This window comes from Castor canadensis, chromosome 14 (assembly GCF_047511655.1).
Source record: "Castor canadensis chromosome 14, mCasCan1.hap1v2, whole genome shotgun sequence".
Lineage (NCBI taxonomy): Eukaryota > Metazoa > Chordata > Mammalia > Rodentia > Castoridae > Castor > Castor canadensis.
Genome location: NC_133399.1, coordinates 21,745,686 through 21,766,803, shown reverse-complemented (window position 1 = coordinate 21,766,803; position 21,118 = coordinate 21,745,686). Strand labels below are relative to the sequence as shown.

The 21,118-nt window shown below is 56.7% G+C and overlaps 1 protein-coding gene across 2 annotated transcripts; it reads left to right on the top strand.

Moving 5' to 3' along the window:
- Positions 1–812: 812 nt before the first annotated feature.
- Zswim4 (zinc finger SWIM-type containing 4) lies at positions 813–19,168 on the top strand. 2 transcript variants are annotated; one of them, XM_020155974.2, is made up of 14 exons: positions 813–1,101; positions 3,337–3,538; positions 6,048–6,404; positions 8,221–8,369; positions 8,459–8,609; positions 9,559–9,726; positions 10,314–10,664; positions 11,804–11,941; positions 12,221–12,475; positions 13,058–13,193; positions 14,292–14,446; positions 16,008–16,171; positions 17,082–17,163; positions 18,175–19,168. In XM_020155974.2, exons 1-14 carry the CDS (start codon positions 949–951, stop codon positions 19,032–19,034), a joined length of 3,321 nt encoding a protein of 1,106 aa, XP_020011563.1. In that variant the 5' UTR covers positions 813–948; the 3' UTR covers positions 19,035–19,168. The 2 variants fall into 2 exon arrangements, with proteins under 2 accessions (XP_020011563.1, XP_020011564.1); XM_020155975.2 differs by lacking the exon at positions 3,337–3,538 and having other exon boundaries at positions 1,023–1,101.
- Positions 19,169–21,118: the final 1,950 nt, after the last annotated feature.

Sequence of the window (21,118 nt, the reverse complement as noted above, 5' to 3'; positions counted from 1 at the left end):
AAACTGCCACTTTCATAAGTCGAAGTGGTGGGAAAACTAGGAATTCCTCCTTCACCCTAATAAGCGTAGGGTCTAGAAAAGATTCGAGGTGCCCTGGATCAAAGCTCAAGGGTGGTCCAGGACCCCCTAATTGAGCTCTGCTTCACAGGGCGGGTCTGCGGCCTCCCTTCATCACCACCAGGAAGGCGGAGACCGCCTGTCCCCTCCTAAGCGTCGCGACTGAACCCAGCGCCCAGAGAGGTTGAGTGAGTTTCTCGGATCGCACAGCGCGGAGGGGGCGGGGCAAAGCGGCTGCTGGGCGATCCCGCCTCCCTGTCTCGCTCCGGGCGCCCCGTGTTGATTGTCCCCTCCCGGCGCCCGGAAGCGACCCTCAGTAAACAAAGCCGTGTGTGGGCGCAGCCCCAGCTGCCCCGGGCGCGCTGTCCAGCCCGAGGGGGGCGGGGGAGGAATGTTGTGAATGAATCCAGGGCCCGCCCCGAAACTCCGCATAAGGCCTGCGCCGCAGGGGTCCTCCAGCTCAGATTGGTCTTTAGGGCCCCGTGATTGACAGTGCCGCTCGCTGCGCTTTCTGATTGGGTGGGCAGGAAAAGACTGGCATCGCAGTTCGTGAATGAGCACTGGCGGTTTGGAGACAGGGCGGAGGGTGCATCCAATGGCGTGAGAGAGCCGCGGATGCCGAGGGGGGGGCCAATGGGGAAGGGCGCCGGGGGCGGGACGGCGGCGGAGGATAAAGCGGCGGCCCAGGCAGCTTCATTGTTGTGAAGAGTCTTAAAGGGACCGCATCACCTGGTGGACCCGGCTTGGGTCGTAGGGGGGGGTGGGTGGGTGCGGCGGGGGTCCCGGGGCGGCAGATCGCTGAGAAAGGACGGGAAAGTGAGCAAGGGGTACTGGAACCGGCGAACCCGAGCGGGCATCGGACCGACCCCGCCCCGGCCCCGGCCCAGCCGGATGGACCCCCCGGCGGCCAAGCGGAGCCGGGGCTGCCCCGCGGGACCGGAGGAGCGCGATGCCGGGGCCGGGGCCGCGCGCGGCCGGGGCCGTCCCGAGGCGCTGCTGGACCTCAGCGCCAAGCGAGTGGCAGAGAGCTGGGCCTTCGAGCAGGTGACCCGCGGTTGGGGGGGGTCACGGGGAGGGGGAGGGACGCACCCCAGCCCGGTCCGCGACAAGCCGGTCCCCCACCCACGGACGGCCCCCAGAGACCTCGGAGCCACCCCATCCGAGACACCCCGCGATCCCTAACCCTGCCCGGAACACCCCCCACCCTCCTCCCTTCATCCAGACTCTACGAACACCCCCATCACTACCCCCCCAGCGCCCCAGATCCCCAACACGGGACCCTTCCGTCCCCTCCCGCCCCAGAAACCTGAGCTCCGACCCCCATAGCTCTCCCACAGCCCCCGCACCCCTCTTGCCACCTGGACCTCACCCCCAGTAAAGACACCCCATTGTGGCCTCACTCTTCAAGTTGCCCCCACTTGGGGACACCCCATCTCCTTAGCCCTTAGCCCCACAGACCCTCTCCTCCCCCATTCCTGCCCTCCAGCTGTCTGGCGGGTCCCCTAGGTAAAGCAGCCCCATCTTTCCATATCCCAGCTCAGGACACCCCTTTCTGCCGTCCTATCCCCGCCCCCACCCCCAGCCTCCAGAACCCACCTGTTATTTGGGGATTCCCAGTCCCCCTCCAGACCCCCCCCAACCTGGGGCTGCCCAACCCCCCCTGACTGGCAGCGGGGAGTCACAAGGAGTCCGTCCCCCTCCTCCACTGCCTCCCCCACCAGAGTCCTTCCCTGAGGGAAGCAGAGGGGGGACCTGAGTGGTAGTACTTGAACAGGTGCACCCAGAAACCCACCTCGGTGGCTCATGGGGGCTCCACCAGGAGCCCCCCCTCCCCTAGGTTGGGGCCATTGACGGTCATTTCCCATTCTCATTTATGGCCTCCAAGGGGCGGAGCTGTGCCTGGACCTCACTAAGCCCTCTGCAGCTCCCACGGGCTCTGTGGTCTGAGTTTGGGGGTGTTCTTTGCTTCCCGCCTCTCCCAAGTTAGGACCCGATGGGTTTGGGCCAATTGTGGATGCATCAGGCTGATTCATGGGCCGGAAAATCCCTCCTTAGTCATTCGCCAACTGTCACTCAGCCAGTCACTGGCTCTCCCACTTCCCCCAGAAACTGCTGGTGTGTGACACCAGCAGAATAACTCTAAAACCATCTCCAAAGCTCCCGGGACCTGCCCAGACTGGTCAGGGACTGGGAAGGCTCTTGGAATCTCCTGTAACCCTTTGGGAGTTACTGTTTCACTCTGACAAAACTGGGGCACAGAGAGGTTGAGAAACTCACCCTAGGTCACCCAGCCAGTGAGTAGCCAACCCAGACTGGAACACAGGCTCAACCAGCTTGTTCCATTGCTTGGAGCCTACAGGGGTGGCCAGGACAGCCTTCCCCTCCTGAGGACCTTTCCCCAGAGGAGGGGTGTGAAAAGGAAACTGAGGAATGGAGTCTGTCTTCTTCTCAGACCCGGGGTTCTGAGCAAATGAATTCACCTCATACCTGAGCCTCAGAGTCCTAGCTGTAAGTCATGAGTTAGTTGTGAGAATTAGAGAAAGATCACACATTAAAAAGCATTTAGCTGGTGCTGGTGGCTCACGTCTGTAATCCCAGCTACTCGGGAGGCAGAGATCAGGAGGATCAATGTTCAAAGCCAGCCAGGGCAAATGGTTCAAGAGACCATATCTCGAAAAACTCGTCACATAAAAGGGCTGGTGGAGTAGCTCAAGGTGTAGGCCCTGAGTTCAAGTCCCAGTACCTCAAAAAAAGAAAGTATTTAATGTAGCCTGGGCTGCATGGGTCAGTGTTCATAGAACTTTTGTCTAAATTCCTTGTCCCCTCACAGCCTGGGAGGTGGGAGGATTTTATTACAGAACTTTGGGACCTGGCATCCAGAAAGGAAGTGGTGGAAAGTTCCAGAATGCTAACTATGGGGCTGGTAGTACTGTAAGTGCCTTTTTATGCATTAATTTTATGCTGGGTTTTGGGCTTTGTTTTGTTTTGTTTTTTTGAGATGAGGACTAGCTATGTTGCCCAGACTGTTCTTGAACTCGTGGGCCCAAGTGATCCTCCTGCCTCAGCCTCCAGAGTAGCTGGGACTACAGGTGAACGACACCACGCCAGGCTCATTTATGTCTATTTAATTTTCCCCACTCTTGGGAGGTAGTTGCTGTTCACATTCTCATTGTACGGTTGGGGAAACTGAGGCTCAACAAAGATGACAAGTGACTTGCCCAGGGTCACCCTGCTTGTAAACCCCCCTCCCCTGGTTTCTAACGTGCGGCCCTCGCACAGGTGGAGGAGCGCTTCTCCCGGGTGCCCGAGCCAGTTCAGAAGCGCATCGTGTTCTGGTCGTTCCCACGCAGCGAGCGGGAGATTTGTATGTACTCGTCCCTGGGCTACCAGCCCCCCGAGGGCGAGCAGGACGCCCGGGTGCCCTTCACCCGTGGGCTGCAGCTGCTGCAGAGTGGGGCCGTGGACCGTGTGCTGCAAGTGGGTGAGTGTCATCCCGCCCCTGCCAGAGAGGCCAGAGGTCACGGCGGGCCTGGAGGGGGAGGCCTGGGGCAGCTTCACACTCCGGCTCTGGGGCCCAGCTGAGCCCATACAAGCTACTGTGCATTAAAGCAAAGAGGCACCCCAGACCTCAGGCATAATGTGAAAGCCGGGGAAACAATGGTGAGCCAGAAAGTGGGGCACAGAAGGCCCTAGAACTTAGGCTCCGAGGCTCAGGGTGAAGGACAGAGCTGAGATCGTTCCAGACCCCAGGCGGAGAGTCACCGCAGCAATCAAAGTAGAGCCAGGGACACTCTGGTGGTCTTAGACCTCACAACCAGGCATAGTGGTTCATGCCTGCAATCCCAGCTACTCGGAAGGCAGGTGCAGTAGGATTGAGAATTTGAACTAGCATAGGCAAAGTTAGTGAGACCCTGTCTCAAAGACAAAATGCAAACCAGGTGCCAGTGACTCATGCCTGTAATCCTAGTTACTTGGGAGGCTGAGATCAGGAGGACCGAGGTTAGAGGCCAGCTCAAGCAAATAGTTTGTGAAACCTCATCTCCAAAACAACCAGAGCAAAATGGACTGGAGGTGTGGCTCAAGTGGTAGAGCACCTGCTTTGCAAGTGCAAAACCCTGAGTTCAAACCCCAGTCCCACCAAAACAAAATGGAACAAAAAAGGCTGGGGGCGTGGCTGAAGTGATAGAGCACCTGCCTAGCATGGATGAGGCCCTGAGTTCAAATCCCAGTACCGAAAAAAGATCCTAAAGATCTTAGAGGTCCTGCAGAGGGGCCCAGGTAGGGGAGGTAAGAGACAGTCCAGGCCTGGGATCAAAGTTTGGAGCTGTCTACAGCACAATGAATGACTGCAGGTCACAAGAATTTATTATGTATTTTATAAAGAATTAAGACAGGAGTTGGAAGCTTCCAAACACAGAGAGATGAGCAGTGTCAAGGAGCGGGAAAAGCCAATTACCCCAGTCTTATGATCACGCATGGCACTCACGTTTTCAATCACCACACCACAGCCCACGAATATGTACAATTATTGTGTGTTAGTTTAGAAAATGATTAAGTAAGCCAGTGCTGGGGCTCACGCCTGTAATCCCAGGTACCTGGGAGGCCGAGATCAGCAGGTGGCAGTTTGAGGCCAGGCCAGTCAAATAAGACCCCATCTCAATGGAAAAAAAAGCTGAGCATGGTGGTGCATGCCTGTCCTCCCAGATACAGTGAGAAGCTTAAAACAGGAGGCTCGATGTCCAGTCCAGCCTGGACAAAAAAAGCGAGACCCCCATTTCCAAAATAACCAGCTCAAAAAGGGATGAAGGAGTGGCTCAAGTGGTAGAGCGCCTGCCTAGCAAGCATGAGGCCCTGAGTCGAACCCCAGTATGAAGTATAGGACAGCTGTGAGTGGCAGGCTCAGCTGCAGGCCCTAAGTGAGACGAGGAGACAAGTTTAGAGTTAGAATAGAAGCTTGATCCTAGACCTCAGGCAGCAGGCGCCATTCAGGTGGGGAAGAGGCACCAAACCAGAAGGAAAGGAAGAGTCCTACGGTGGGGGAGAGGTGCTGAGGGAGGAAAAGACCTTGGGCATCGAGGCTGCACCCGTGGAGGTTGAACCAGAAAAGAAGTAAGGTCTGGAATGTAGCCTTAGCTTCCATCTGGAGGCAGGAGCTGAGTCAAGGGTTGTCCCTTGCCTGGACATGGCCCAGCCAGCAGCAGGCCCCTGGCCACCTTGGTATGAGGAAGCCACCTCTGCATGACATAGGTTGAGCCTAAGTTGCCCAACCTGTCGGATGGGATGGGCCTGACAGACACCCGGCTGCCCAGGGGCCAGGGATGGGCGGGGGATGCAGGGTGCTCTGCCCCTAGCCTGTCCCCAGCATCCCCCCAACCTCTGGTGTCACACACAGGCCTTGGGCATCTTTCCAGAAGTTCAGAACTCCTTAGAACCCAGCTGTATCCATGGTAACCCAAGGACTGGTACATCATGGCTGTGATAACACTCTTTGTCATTAAAATCAAAACAAGGGCTTATTCAGGACTTAAGTTTATGTCAAAGTGTTCTAACCTCTTGTCAGCTATTAATCCATTTAATTAGTACAACCACATAGGAGGAGGATATTATTGTAGTTGAACAGGTGGGGAAACTGAGGCATGGCCGGGTTAATTGACGAGAGCTAGGTTTCTCAGCTGGGTGGTACATACGGGTCCTTTTTTCTATTTGGTGGCACTGGGGTTTGAACTCAGTGCTTTGCACTTGCAAAGCAGGCGCTCTAGCACTTGGGCCACACCTCCAGTCCATTTTGGTTATTTTGAAGATGGGGTCTCATGAACTGTTTCTCTTGGGCTGGCCCAAAAACCTGGATCCTCCCAATCTCAGCCCCCCAATAGCTAGGATTACAGGCGTGAGCCACCATGCCCAGCTGCATCTGGATCCTGCTGTGCTCCGCGATGAGCACCGCCTGCCCCTGGGGTGACCTGGCCTCAACTGTTCGCGTTTTGTTTTAGGGTTCCACCTGAGCGGGAACATCCGGGAACCGGGGAGCTCTGGGGAGCCCGAGCACCTCTACCACGTGTCCATCAGCTTCGACCGCTGCAAGATCACCTCTGTGAGCTGTGGCTGCGACAAGCGTGACCTCTTCTACTGCGCACACGTGGTGGCACTGTCACTGTACCGCATCCGCCACGCCCGCCAGGTGGAGCTGCGGCTGCCCATCTCCGAGACACTGTCCCAGATGAACCGGGACCAGCTGCAGAAGTTCGTGCAGTACCTCATCAGCGCCCACCACACCGAGGTGCTGCCCACCGCCCAGCGCCTGGCCGACGAGATCCTCCTGCTTGGCTCTGAGATTAACTTGGTGCATGGTGAGGGCTGGCTCGCTGCCACCTTGCTGGCTGTATGCCAGGCATTTGTCACAGAATCCTCAGTCCCTCAGTATCCCAAAGAGCATATCTGTGCATCAGTTGAGGTCACTCTCCCCCCCCACAGTGAGTGGCAGGTCCTGGATATAACTGGTTCTAGAGCAAATAAAGTGGTTAGAAAGGATTCAGTGCAGTGCCCCATGCCTGTAATCCCAGCTACTTAGGAGGCAGAGATCTGGAGGATTGCAGTTCAAGGCTAGCCCAGGCAAAAAGTTTGCAAGACCCCATCTCAACCAATAGCTGGGTGCGGTGGTGCATACCTGTCATCCCAGCTATGCAGGAAGCATAAACAGGAGGGTTGTGGTCCAAGCTAGCCTTGGCAAAAACACAGGACCCTATCCCAAAAATAACTAAAGCCAAAAGGGCTGGGCACCTCTGCCTAGCAATTACGAGGCCCTGAGTTCAAACCCCAGTGCCAAACCTGACCAAAAAAGTCGGGCAATGGATAGGGAGGGGTGAGCCCCAGTGCCAGGTCCAGCCCCCACCCATCTGAAAGTCACAGGAGCAGGCCCAGGTGTGGCAGGCATGATGGTGGTGTCATGGGCGTGACATGGTTGATAGAGTGGGAGGTGCAAGGGCAGGAAGCATCCACAAGTTCCCAGGGGCCGTGTTGTCTAGCTATGGTGGTGCGAAGATGGGTGGGTCGTGGGTCGTGGGTAGACACACTGACGGGTCACTGTGGGGGGCAGGGTGGGTGCAGAGAGCTCACGCTCAGGCACTGGGGTGAACAGATGGCGGGGTGAAGGAGTGAGGGGAGTGGATGGGTGAGGAATGAGCAGGGTAGGTGAGTGGCACTGGTGGTAATCGCAAGGGGCTCAGTAGCGGGGTGGGGGAAGGCTTTACTTGGGAGCACTAAATTGAAGTTGGTGGGGGAACAGAAGGACCAATGGGTGCACATGATGGGGTGAGTGGGTGGTCCGTGGAAGTTTGAGGACTCACAAGGCAGAGGGACAGAGTGGGAGAGTGTTTTGCCCAGGACGGTGGATGAGCCATTGGAGCTGTGGGATGTAACAATGGCTGGTCTAGTGGGGAGAAGAATGGAGAGCTGGGGCTCATTGGGTGGGTGGACAACACGGCTGGGGTCGATGGACGACTGGGAGGCTGACGTTGTTGAGTGGTCAGTAATACACGTGCTTTGGGCGGACACATGGGGAGAGGGCCGATGGAGCGATGGACATGGGTGGCAGTTGTGTGCAGGGTGAATGACGCGCTGACAGTAGGCAGTGTAGCGGGGTGAGCCTGAACTGAGACGGGTGATCTGGGCTGGAGTGCTGGGTGGGAGGTGGTGCAGGTGATGTGGATGGATGAGTAAGTGGACGAGTGGGTGGGGTTTTGGGTAGGTGAGTGAATCACGAGTGCTGTTTCAGTACCTTGAGTGGACTGGATGGATGAAGGTGAATGAAGGAGTTGGGGGTGTTTGGCCAAGGTAGGTGGGAGAGGGGAGGGATGGATGGATGATGGATGGGCGGGTGGGAGGGAGAGAGAGATGGGTGGGACAGATGGATGATGGATTGATGGGCAGATGACAGGTGGGAGGGTGGACAAATGGATGGGTGGGATGGAGGGATGATGGATGAATGGATGCATAGATGGATGGATGGATGGATGATGGGTGGGTGGATGGACAGATGTGTTTCTGGTGGGAGGGATGGAACTTTGGGATGGGTTGGGTGGTTTGGAGAAATGGACAGGCAGGAGAGGTGCTTCTCCGCAGCTCCAACTCCTGGCCCAGGCTCAGTTTTGTCCTTCGTCCCCGCAGGCGCCCCGGACCCCACAGCGGGCGCGGGCATCGAGGACGCCAACTGCTGGCACCTGGACGAGGAGCAGATCCAGGAGCAGGTGAAGCAGCTGCTGGCCAACGGCGGCTACTACGGGGCCAGCCAGCAACTGCGCTCCATGTTCAGCAAGGTGCTGCGCAGGCGCGGGCGGGGCGCGGGCGGGAGGAAGGCCCCGCCCCGCCCCGCCCGCCTCACCGCCCGCCCCCCCCCCCCCCGCAGGTGCGGGAGATGCTGCGCATGCGGGATTCCAACGGGGCACGGATGCTCATCCTCATGACCCAGCAGTTCCTGCAGGACCCGCGCCTCGCCCTGTGGCGGCAGCAGAGCGCGGGCATGACGGACAAGTGCCGCCAGCTGTGGGACGAGCTGGGTAAGGGCCAGACCGAGCGTGGGCACCGGTAGGGGACATGCGTAATTATTAGTATTACTTTTTTTTTTTTTTTTTTTTTTGGTACTGGGGTTTGAACTCAGGGCTTTCACCTTGAGCCAGTCCACTAGTCCTTTTTGTGTTAGGTTTTTTCGAGATAGGGTCTCGAGAACTATTTGCCCAGGCTGGCTTCGAAATGTCATCCTCCTGATCTCTGCCTGCGAGTAGCTAGGATTACAGGCGTGAGCCACTGGACATGCATGCCCCACCACACCCAGTTTGTTTGTTCACTTAGGGTGTTCTGGGATTGGCCTTGTGCCTTAATCTTTCCAGTCTCTACCTCCCAAGTAGCTGGGATTACAGGCATGAGCTACCACGTCTGGCCCAACAATGTATCATTTTAAGGGTGTTGAGCATCCAGATTTTGGTATTCCTCTGGGGTCCTGGGGCCAACCTTGCATGATACACAGGGACAGCTGTATAGCATTTATTTATTTTGCAGGTTATAGATGGTACCCAGGGCTTTGCATGCGCTAGGCAAGTGCTCTACTCTACAACTGAACTATATCCCCAGCCCTAGTTATATACTAGTGGCAGAACCCCTGCCTAACAAGCACTGAGTTCAAACCCCAGTACAACCAAAGGGGAAAAAAAAAGGTTGCAGATTCACTTTTCTGCATGTGCAGCCTTTTTCTGGTGAAAAATGATAAAGAAAAAAATACATAAGAGAAGCCCAGGAGCCTGGGTTTGACTCTTGACTTGTAGCTTAAGCAGTATGACCCTGAACGAGGTGTTTCTTTGTATCTCAGTTCTCTCACCCGTAAAGTGAAGAGACTATTACTTGCAGTTTTCAAGCATTCAGATCACGTACAACAGCATCTCCATACAGTAAGCACTCCATAAGTGTGCAGCTACTGTTGGTGTGAATGTTGAGCCTCCCGTGCCTCCCCAGGAGCCTTGTGGGTCTGCGTCATCCTGAGTCCCCACTGCAAACCAGAGGAGCGGGCAGGCTGGCTCCAGCTGCTGGGCACATGGGACAAGCTGGACATCTGCCCATTGGAGGAGGGTAACTACTCCTTTGACGGCCCTTGCCTGCAGCCCACCACAGCCCCCAGCACAGGTAGGAGAAGGGCTCGTGCCATCTCTCCCCAACAAAATCATCACTACTTCTATCATGGCAGCCGAGAGGGAGTGGGGGAGAGGCAGGGTGGCCCCAGCCACTGTCCATCTTCCCAACCAGAGGGAGCAAGTGCTGAGGGCAGGAGCCGTGGCAGCTTGAAAGACATCTGCAGCCCTAGGCTTGTCTTCTGGCTTGGCCTCCTATTACCAAGGGAGGCAGAGAGGGGATGGAGTGGCAAGTGGACAAGTGGTGTCAAACATAAGGGGAAGACGAGATACGGAGGAGAAATAAATGCAGAGATGGAGGGATGGAAGGAGTGATAGAGGCAGACAGAATAGATAGAAGGGGAGGGAGAAAGTGATATTGAGAAAGGACAGAAAAAGTAAGCAGTGAAGACAGAAATATAGTTATTCACCCTTAGTTTCCACCTGTGTGATGGGGCCACCAACACCCCCTCCACCACAGGCTGCTTTGGTGACTGCTCCACCCAGGGTCTAACCCCAAGTTGGTGCTGGGCAGAGGAAGCTGGCCTCAGCTTGACTGCTAGGACCTCCCTCACTGGACGCCATTGGGTGTCTCTCCCGCAGGCTCAGAGGAAGAGGAGATGGTGGCAGCCACAAGTCCCCGCCACACGGTGTTTGGCCGCGCCCTGCAGGCTGGAGAGCTGCACTGGACCGACCCCCACCTCCAGAGGATCCTGGCCAGTGACTCCTACGGCCCCACCCTCACAGGCAACACGGGTGGTGACAAGCCAGCTTTTGACCCGCAGGGCCGCCCACTGTGGCTGTGCGAACCTTTCCCCACCGCCTGTGCCCGTGTGGACACCCTGCGTGCCCATGGGTATCTGCAGAAGGCCATGCGGCTGGCAGGTGCCATAATCAACACACTTCGGCTGCAGAGGCGCCATCAGCTTGAGAGCTACAAGCAGCAGAAAAAAGGTGGGGAATTAGAGGGTCAATGGGTACCAGGAAATCAGACCACTCTCAGTGTCTTGCACAAGAAGGGATTTAATAATGGGGACTGAGGAATCACAAAACCGTTGGAAGCTCTGTAGGGTTGAAACGTAAGGAAGCTGCTCTCAGGTTCAAGAATTCAAGAGCCTGGGGGTGTCCCTTCAGCGGTAGACCGAGTGCACGAGGCCCTGGGGTTCTATCGCCAGCACCCAAAGAAACAAAAACTCATAAATGCAGGGATTGTGGCAAACTGCTAACAGCACTCTGCAGGTTTGGGGGCCCAAGAGGACACTCAGGACATGCTGGCTGAACGTCATGTTTGCACCCTGAAGATGGCCACACTTCACTGGTGCACTGGGACTGATGGAAAATCATGGTGCCATTCTTTCTGTGCTCCTGTTTCTTGTGCAAAGGAGTCTGGGAAATGTAGTTTGTAAGCTTCCAGTGTCTGCAGTAGAGGGAGGTGCCTGCCTCTTGTCTTTTAGGTCAATGGACCCCGTTAACTTCTCATATTTTGAGAGAGGCCAGAAACCTGGATTATTTGATGCAGATTTCACTCAGTTTGGAACATGGCAACAGCTGGGCACCAGTGGCTCACAGCTATAATCTTAGATACAAGGGAGGCTGAGATCAGGAGAAATGAGGTTTGAGGCCAGTCAGAGCAAATAGTCCTCAAGACCCCATCTCTAAAATAACAAGAGCACAATGGGCTGGAGGTGTGGTTCAAGCGGTAGAGAGCCTGCTTGGTAAGTGCTAAGCCCAGAATTCAAACCCTAGTCCCACCAAAAAAAAAAAAAAATGAAACGTGGGCAACAAATTCAAATTTGTGCTCCAAAGACACTGAGCCAAAGAAGAGGTTTGTGAAGTAGACAGGAGAGAGGCTGCCAGCCGAGCTCTCAGGTTGGTGGAGCTCTTGAGTCAATTATCAGTGCCGTCCTTGTCCCTGGATCCTGCCAGGGTAGACGCCACAGGCATCACACAGATCTCCAGGAAGAGGATGGCCATGGGGTGGGCAGAGGGGCTCTAGGCTGGGGGTTTAGAGAGAGGAAGCTCCCCCCACCCCAGAGGCTTGGGTGGGTGGGTGGGTGGGTGGGTGGAAACTGAGCTCCCTCTTTCCCCTGCAGACCTGCTCCAGAAAGGCGCCACGTGCATCACCAACATGGAAGGCTGGGTGGGCCACCCCCTGGACCCCATTGGCTGCCTCTGCAGGGCGCTGCTGGAGCCCTGTCGCCTGGAGGAAGAGACCCTTTCTCTGTACCCAGGTACCCACACTGGGGACCAGAGGAGGAGGTGGGACCACCGCTCTCTGGCTCTCTGGTGACACCACACAATAACCCGTGGCCAGGCCCCTTGGTCAGTGCCCTAGGCTTACCCTCTCCTGACAGCTATGCCGCCATAGTCCGAGTTGCTACTTGGAGGAGCCTCACCCTCTGGAGAGTGTTGGGAAATTTGGGGGGAGGGTCTTCTTGCTTGGGGACAAGGGCCACGGGGGTCCCGAGGAAGGGGATCCATCTTTGACAGCCCAGGCTCTGTTTCCCCAGACTCAGGCCCCGATAAGCGGAAAATAGCCTACCAACACGTGCCTGTGCCCGGAAGTCCTGGCGAGTCCTACCTGGCGCTGGCGCTGGAGGTGGCACTGCTGGGGCTGGGGCAGCAGCGGGCCCTGCCCGAGGGACTGTACGCCCAGGACAAGGTGGTGCGCAACGAGGAGCAGCTGCTGGCCCTGCTGGAGGAGGTGGACTTGGATGACAGGCTGGTGCAGGTGCTGCGCAAGCAGGCGGGGCTGCTGCTGGAAGGTGAGGCCCCGCCCCTAGCCCCGCCTCCCGGGCCTTACCGTCCACTCATACACTGGGGCGGAGCCTAAAGGGGAGCTCAGCTCTTGGTCCCGCCCCTAGCGTGCGCTGACAACCAATAACTGCTTTGAGGAGTTAGGCCCCGCCCCCTTACGGTTAGCGCCAAAGGGCCTAGTCGCTGACGCTGGAAGAGGAGGGGAACCCACCCCAGGCTTGACGGAGGCTCCGCCTCCGCGTCCCATTGGCTCCGCCCACGACCTGTTCCTGTCGGTCTGATTGCTGAGTCTCGGGCCTTGCTCCCCTCTCGTGCTTCTCTACCCTGTTGGATGTACCTGCCTGGTCCTGGGCCAGGGTCCTCTATCCGGGCCACGTGCTGCCTCCTCTCCTCCCTCTGCCCCACCCTGCATGAGTCCTGCCTGCATCCACCTAGCGGCGCCTAGGGACCCCTCATTGGATTAGTCCAGTTCTTGGTTCAGCATCAGTCCTGAACCCCTGCCTCTGGCATCTTTCCGCCCCTCCCGTCTCCCTCTGGACACCTGGAGTCCGGGGAGACACCCAGGGGCTGATCCCGGGCTGTCCCTGCAGGTGGCCCGTTCAGCGGCTTCGGAGAAGTGCTCTTCCGGGAGAGCGTGCCCATGCACACCTGTGCCCGGTACCTCTTCACCGCGCTGCTGCCGCACGACCCCGACCTGGCCTACCGCCTGGCGCTCCGAGCCATGAGGTGAGGACAGGCCGGGGACACGGCCTGGGTAGGGGAGGAGCCCCCCCAGATCGAACTCACAGCCTGGTTATTTTAGCCTCCCTCATCTAGGCATTCAATGTTGCCATGTGGTTTTCATTCTGAAATATAAATGTAAAATACTATTTTATACCTAAGAAATATCCACACGGTACAGAATTCAAAAGATGCACAAAGCCAGATCTTTGCTGGCTCTGGATGCTTGTGGTTCTAAAATCCTGGCTACTCAGGAGGCAGCGATCAAGAGGCTCATGGAGGACTGGGGAGTGGCTCAAATGGCAGAGCACCTGCCTAGCAAGTGCAAGGTCCTAAGTTCAAACCCCAGAACTGCAAAAATAAAATAAATGAATGAAGAGGATCGTGGTTTGAGGACAGTCCAGGCAAATAGTTCACGAGATCCTATCTCGAAAAACCCATCATTGTAAAGGGTTGGCGGAGTGGTTCAAGTGGTAGAGCACCTGCCTAGCAAGTGTGAGGCCCTGAGTTCAAAACCCAGTGCTGCTGGGAAAAAGAAAAAAAAACTGAATGTTGTCCAAAGCAAATTTATCTCAGTCTGCTGTGGTCAAGATTTCTGCAGACCTAGTAACTGGGAAATTGAAAGTTGGTTTTCTGGGCTGCTCAGTAATAGAGCACTTACAAAAGGCCATGAGGTTGATCCCCAGCACTACACATGTAGACACAACATATGTGCTTTTATGTATGAATTTATATTTATATGTAAATTATTTACATGTATATATGTATGTGCACACATTTTAGTAGCTACATAAAGTCATTCAACAAACATTGGTTCACCTGCTATGTACCAAAGCATTGTTCTGCCTGCTGTGGATGCAGGAGTGAACAAAATAGGCACAAGTGACAGGCAGAAAGGAGTCAGCCATCTTGTGTGGTGGTGCTCAGTGCACTGAGAGTAAAAGAACAAAGAAAGAAAGGGAAGGAACTGCAGTCTCACGCATGGTGGGAGGCGTCCTGTGTCTTCCTGGGCACCTGGCTGTTGGTCTCAGGCTGGAGCAGTGGCCTCTCCTGCTAGAGACAGCAGCCCCTCCTCACCTTCAGCTCTTTTCCCCCTCACTCCAGGCTCCCCGTGCTGGAGACAGCATTTCCAGCTGGAGAGCCTCATCCCAACCCACTGGACTCCATGATGAGCAACCGCTTCCCCCGCTGGTTCATTCTCGGCCACCTTGAAACCCGCCAGTGTGAGCTGGCCTCTGCCATGCTGACAGCCGCCAAAGGTGAGGACAGCGGCCATCCCCGTCCCCTCTTCTCTTCTCTCCTGTCTTCTCCTTGCTTTCATTCTTGACTTTCCTGTCCCAATTTTTTTTTTTTTTTTTTTTTTTTTTTTTTTTGGCATTGCCGGAGATGAACTCAGGCAGGACCTTATGCGTGCTAGGCCAGAGCCACAACCCCAGCCCAAGCAGGTGGACTTTTAAAAAGTAAAGACCTAGCTAGGTACCAGTGGTTCATGCCTGTAATCCTAGGTACTCACTAGGCAGAGATCAGGAGAATCGAGGTTTGAAGCCAGCCCAAGCAAATAGTTCGGGAGACCATATCTCGAAAAAAACCCATCACAAAAAAGGGCTGGCATAGTGGCTCAAGGTGAAGGCCCTGAGTTCAAACCCCTGTACTGCAAAAAACCCAAAGCAAAGACCTGAAGGAGAGGGTGGAGAAGTGCAGCTCTTTGGGTCTTGGTCAGCTCTGGCTGCTGTAACAAAATACCATAGACTGGACGACTTAACAAATTTATTTCTCACAGATGTGGAGGCTGAAGTCTAAGATCAGGGTGCCAGGTAGGTTCTTGTCAAGCAAGGTGTCTCTGTGGCTTGCAGATACTGCCTTCTTAGTGTTCTCACATCGTGAAGGCTGGAGGAGAGGGAAAAAAAGAGAAAGATCTTTGTTCTTGTAAGGGCGCAAATCCCTGTATGAGAGCCCCACTCTCATGACATCATGTAACCCTAATTAGGTCTTCATCCATAGATACCACAGCACAGCACTGGGGAGTACAGCATATGAATTTGGGGAGAGAGGGAGACATAATTTAACCCATAGCTGCTGGGAAGAGCATTCCAGGCAGAGATCAGCTAGTGCAAAGGTCCTGAGGTTGGCTCATGTCTGGTATAATAGAGAAGAAGGTCTGTGCAATGGACGAAAGAGGGGGAGTAAAGGATCTGGACCAATGATAGGGGCTGGTGGAGTGGCTCAAGAGGTAGAGTACCTGTCTAGCAAGCGTTGAAGCCCCGAGTTCAAACCCCAGGACCACCAGAAAAAAAAAAAAGGTACATGTACTGATGATAGCAACAGTAGCAAGATCTAGCATTCAGGCTGGGATGTAGCTCTGTGGCAGAGCACTTGGGTAATTCCCAGCACTGCAAAAATAAAATAACCAAACTAGCATTTGTGTGGCCCCATAGTGTGTATTGAGGTCAGTCCGAGTAGAGTCTCCCCAGGCCCTGTGAGCCAGGCCCTGCTGCCGCAGTCTGACCCATGTTGCAGATGTCACAGCCCAGGCACAGAGAGGTGAAGTAAACTCCCTTAGGGTGACACAGCTTGTGAGTGACAAGAGATTCATACCCTGGCGTTCTGGGTCCAGAATTGATGCCCTTGGCGATTAGGGACGCTAGGTGGCTTCCTTCTGTTGGAAAGGAGTGGGGCAGAGTAGACAACAGGCAGGTGTAGGGTTGGGAGTCCCAAGGTGTCAATCTTTCCAGAATGACCAGGTCCCCGTGACTCTCACGAGCGCCCCCTGGCGTTGGAAGCCCTGTGAACAGGTCCACCCGTGTCCCTCCTTCCACCCAGGAGACCCCAAGTGGCTGCACACGGTGCTGGGTTCCATCCAGCAGAACATCCACTCCCCGGCTTTGCTCTTCAAGCTGGCGCAGGACGCCTGCAAGACGGCCACCCCGGCCAGCGCGCCACCGGACACCACCCTGCTGGGCATCGCGCTGGAGCTGGGCCTCCAGGTGAGGACCACTATCTAGATAGGGGAGGGGCGGGGGTGGGAGCCACACTTTCTGGGGGCGGGGCCTGGCTTGAGCCACACCCCTGGGGCGGAGCAGTAGACCGGATCCTTCTGTGTAAAGGTCTTGGAGATGACAGAATGAGCTCACCATGGGAGTGAGACCCGAGGATGAGATTCCTTTTGTAGTGTCGTGAACCAGGATGGAGGGGGTCACTGGAAGGGACGTGCAAGCTAGTAGATGGCCACAAGAGGGAGCACAGGTGCCACTCTGGTACTTGCGGGGGGGGGGGGGGCAGGAGCAGACCCTGGGGATGCTATTGGTTAATAAGAAGCTGGGTGGGCGGAGCTGAAGGTGAGGATTGAGCAGGGTCTGCCAATAAGGAGCTTCCATGGGGGTGGGGCCTTGAGCTGCAAAATTTGCAGCTGCAAATCCACGTCATGCCCAGGGGCAGGCAGGAAATGATCAGCAAGGGCAAGTTCAAGTCCTCCCCGGCTGCAGCTGTAATTGGGGAGTCAGCTGCAGGGCGCGTCCTCGAGCGACCTGGTGGGACCGGATCTGAGAGGCCACACAGGTATGAGGCCTGTGGGGAAGGGGCTTCAGAGGGTGCCTGAAGGTCAGTATTTTTTTTTTTTTTTCAGCAAGGTTTCACTGCGTAGTCCAGGGTGGCCTGTAACTCTGATCCTCCTGCGTCAGCCTCCCAAGTTCTGGGATTACAGATAGGCACCACTATGCTAGGTGATACTGTTTCTATCCTCGTTTTATAGATAAGGAACCTGAGGCCAGTGAGTCCAGGTTTGTTGGGTCAGCTCAATCTCCAAGTGTCCTTAAGGGTCCCCCAGGTCCCAGCCCGGCTTCACAGGCTGACATGAGGTTCTGAAGGACCCTCTTGTCTCCCCTGTCCACCCCACAGGTGATGCGGGTGACCCTGAACACCATGACCTGGCGCCGGAGGGAGATGGTGCGCTGGCTGGTCGGCTGTGCCACAGAAATCGGTGAGAGCCCCAGAAGGGACATGCTACCCCGCCCTGTCCACTTCTGGATGTCACTGAGGGAAGCGGGGTGGCAAAAGAGAAAAGGAGAAGCCGGGTGCCAGTGGGTCACGCCTGCAATCCTAACTACTTGGGAGACTGAGATGGGGAGGATCGTAGTTGGAGGCCAGCCTCAGCAAATAGTTCATGAGACCCCATCTCCAAAATAACCAGAGCAAAATGGACTGGAGGTGTGGCTCAAGAGGTAGAGCGTCTGCTTTGCACGCTAGAAGCCCTGAGTTTGAATCCCACTCTCACTAGAGAAAGAGAGAAAGTAGAGACTTTCCCAGAATTCCAGGCGGGGAGGGAACAGCAGGCAGTGGGAGTGGAGGTGGACAAAGACCTGTTGACTGGCCAGGATAAAGCAGCTCCAGAGTGGAAAAGGGCTCCCACACACCTGATTCCCATCCAGCCCAGCTACCTCCTGCTTTTTTGGAAAAGTGAAAAAAAAACTTCTGTCCATGCCAGGCGCCAGCACTGGGAAAGCTGAGGCAGGAAGATCTCTGGTTCAAAGCCAGCCTAGGGTATATAGGGAGACCCTGTCACAAAGAGTGACTGGGCAGGGGGTGTGGCTTCATAGTAGAGTGGTTGCCTCACCTGCGTAAAACCCCAGGTTCCATCCCCCAGCACCAAAAAAGAAAAGAAAAAAATATAGGAGCCCTGCTTCGGTGCCTCACTTCTCTAATCCTAGCTACTCAGGAGGCAGAGATCAGGAGGACTGCAGTTCGAAGCCAGCCTAGGCAAATAGTTTGCAAGACTCTATCTTGAAAAACCAATCACAGGAAAAGGGCTGGCAGAGTGGCTCAAGGTGTAGCTCTGAGTTTCTACCCCAGTACTGGAGAGAGAGACGCAGAGAAGTGGCAGAGCTAGGTCCACAGCCCAGGGTGTGTGTGTGGGGGGAGTTGGCAGTGACTTGCTAGCCGGTCCCTGTCTCTGAACCATGTCTCCCTCCCTCTCCCCTCCACCTCCCACCAGGTGCACAAGCACTCATGGATATCATGCAGAACTGGTACTCCCTATTCACCCCGGTGGAGGCGGCCACCATCGTGGCGGTGACGGGCACCACGCACGCCACGCTGCTGCGACTGCAGCTGGACACGGCCCGGCGCGAGGAGCTGTGGGCCTGCGCACGCACGCTGGCCCTGCAGTGCGCCATGAAGGACCCGCAGAACTGCGCCCTGCCCGCGCTCACCCTGTGCGAGAAGAACCACGCGGCCTTCGAGGCCGCCTACCAGATCGTGCTGGACGCGGCGGCTGGTGGCCTGGGCCACGCGCACCTCTTCACAGTGGCCCGCTACATGGAGCACCGCGGCCTGCCACTGCGCGCCTACAAGCTGGCCACGCTGGCCCTGGCGCAGCTCAGCATCGCCTTCAACCAGGACAGCCACCCAGCCGTCAACGACGTGCTGTGGGCCTGCTCGCTCAGCCACTCGCTGGGTCGCCACGAGCTGTCGGCCATCGTCCCGCTGATCATCCGCAGCATCCACTGCGCGCCCATGCTCTCCGACATCCTGCGCCGCTGGACCCTGTCAGCGCCCGGCCTGGGCCCGCTAGGGGTGCGCAGGGCCACCAAGCCACTGGGCACCGATCGGGCACCGCTCTGCCAGCTCCTGGACGCTGCGGTGGCCGCCTACATTGCCACCAGCCACTCGCGCCTCACGCACATCAGCCCGCGACACTATGGCGACTTCATCGAGTTCCTGGGCAAAGCCCGGGAGACCTTTCTGCTGGCGCCCGACGGGCATCTCCAGTTCGCCCAGTTCCTGGACAATCTCAAACAGACCTACAAGGGCAAGAAAAAGCTCATGCTCCTGGTGCGCGAGCGATTCGGCTGAGGGGACGCAGGCGACAGCCGATCCCCATGCCCCGACTCCTGACTCCTGCCCTCCGCGGTGGCCCGAGGGGCGGTTCAGTATTAAGGCAGGGAAAAAGGCCTGGCCGCAGGTGGCCGGCGGGAGGTGGCGTCCTGTCACGCGCGTGCCTAGCAGTGTGCAAATGAGTGTGCAAGACTCCGGAGCAGAAGCCATACCGCCATCCTGGAGCCGGAAGGGGCTGCGTGCTTTTTTGGGCGCCCCATGAGCCATAGGCAAGCGCCCCCTCCCCCCAACGGCATGGCTGGGGCTGGGGGAGGGGCTGGGAGGCGGGAGTTTAAAGAAACCGGCCTTCAAAATCAATGTAGCAGACCCACGGACCCCACCTCGGGTGGCCTGGGGACTTCATAGTAGCTCCTCTAGATCCTTCTTTGTTCCTTCCCTTGCTTCCCTCCCCCTATTGCTCAGGGGCTCCCCTTCCCGGCCCTGCACCCCCTCTTAGGCTGCCCAGCCAGGACCAATGCCCCGTCCCCACCGGAGGATTTCAAGAGGTCTTGGGCCTCAGCCACATACCTCACCACCTGCCCGCTGTCCAGCCAGGATCCCTGTCCCTTTGGGCACCAGGGTCCCAGAGTGGGCTGGATGGGTCCTCATCGCTGTCCTGTCCCCAAACCCGATAGTCACTGGACATAAACTCAGGAACCAGCCAGGGTCCAGGCTACCCTCCGAACCTGGTGTCAGGGGCAACCAGAGAGCCAGTGACACCCCCAGCCCACCCACCAACTGGAAAGAAAAGAGATGGGCGGCGTGGCGTGTCCCGGCTCTGCCTGTCTCTCCCTTTCCTGGTCCCCGCTCTCTCCCGTCTTCTCACTGTGTCCCATAGTTCCCCCTGGTTATCCTGCATTTTCTATTTTGCATCACTCTTAAGTCCCAGCTGTGGTCTCTGTGGCGTCCCTTCCCTCCCCTGGGACGAGGAGGGAGCACACCCCGCCCTCTCGGTCTCCTCCCTCCTTGTATATTAAGGAAAAAGGTCGTGTTATTTTGTAACTTTTTTTCTATTTATTGAACCATATATTGTATTTCCTTTTTTTTCCATTTTTTCAAGATTGTACGCAGCTTTCTTTTTAACTTTTGCGATTGAGTGGGGTGCAGCCCCCTCACCACCCTGGGCCAGGGCCACCCCTTGCTCCCTCTGCCAGAAGTTATGTGAGTGATAGCAAACGTGCTTTGGAGTGGGCTTTATAAGCAAGCACAGTGCTGGGAGCTTTGCAGGTTTCGCATGATTATCACGACAGCCCTTTAAATCGGTGGGAGATTATCATTCCCATTTTACAGATGAGAAAACCGAGGCACCAAGGAACCGAGGTAGAAAGCAACCAAGCTCCATTTAGTACCAAATTGCACGGCCCTTGCACCACTAGGAACGGCCCGCGAGGGGGCGCCCTGGCCCCAGACGCTCGCCATTGTGGAGGGGGCTTGTCTGCAAATAGCCGAGCACCGGAGGTCGGTGATTCGGGTGCCGGGTGCAGCTGGGTGGGGAAGACACCAAGCCCAAAGGCGGGAACCCTGGAATGAGACCAGGCCTTGAAAGGTGTGGCTCCGGGCTGCCAAGGCGAGTGGGCGTGGTCTGGGTGGTGACGTCATCTGGGGCGGGGTCCGGCGTGTCTGGATCTTTTAACCAGAGCAGATGAGGCTCTCAGGTTCCCAAGTAGAGCGAGGGATCTGGGGGACGTCGGGAAAGCGCTTCGTGATTTTCCTTTGCTGGCTTCCCAAGAAGCGACTCCCTTCCAGCTTTTAAAAAGAGAGGGATGAGCAGCCGGATTGTCAGGGTCACTGTCAGGGCCGGGGCAGACCAGGACAGCGAACCCGGTGGGGCGGGCGCTAGGGGGCGCCCTTGCTGCGCGCGCAGTCGGGGGCGGGGCTCCGGCGGTGATTGGCTTATGGCGCCGCCAGTCCCGCAGGTATGTGCGGGCGGACCACGGCCAGGCCGCTTGCTCTCCAGCACCACCTGCAGGACGCCGCAGCGGCTGCACCCGCCGCGGGTCCTCGCTGCTTCCAAATGTTGTGATTGGATCCGGTGCGCCACTCAGGACCTTGTCACCCAAATG

Coding starts and splice junctions, on each gene's coding strand:
- Zswim4 (XM_020155974.2), top strand. CDS start 949: ATGGACCCCCCGGCGGCCAAGCGGAGCCGGGGCTGCCCCGCGGGACCG. Junction 1,102..3,336: donor AGAGCTGGGCCTTCGAGCAG/GTGACCCGCGGT, acceptor GCCCTCGCACAG/GTGGAGGAGCGCTTCTCCCG. Junction 14,447..16,007: donor CATGCTGACAGCCGCCAAAG/GTGAGGACAGCG, acceptor CCTTCCACCCAG/GAGACCCCAAGTGGCTGCAC.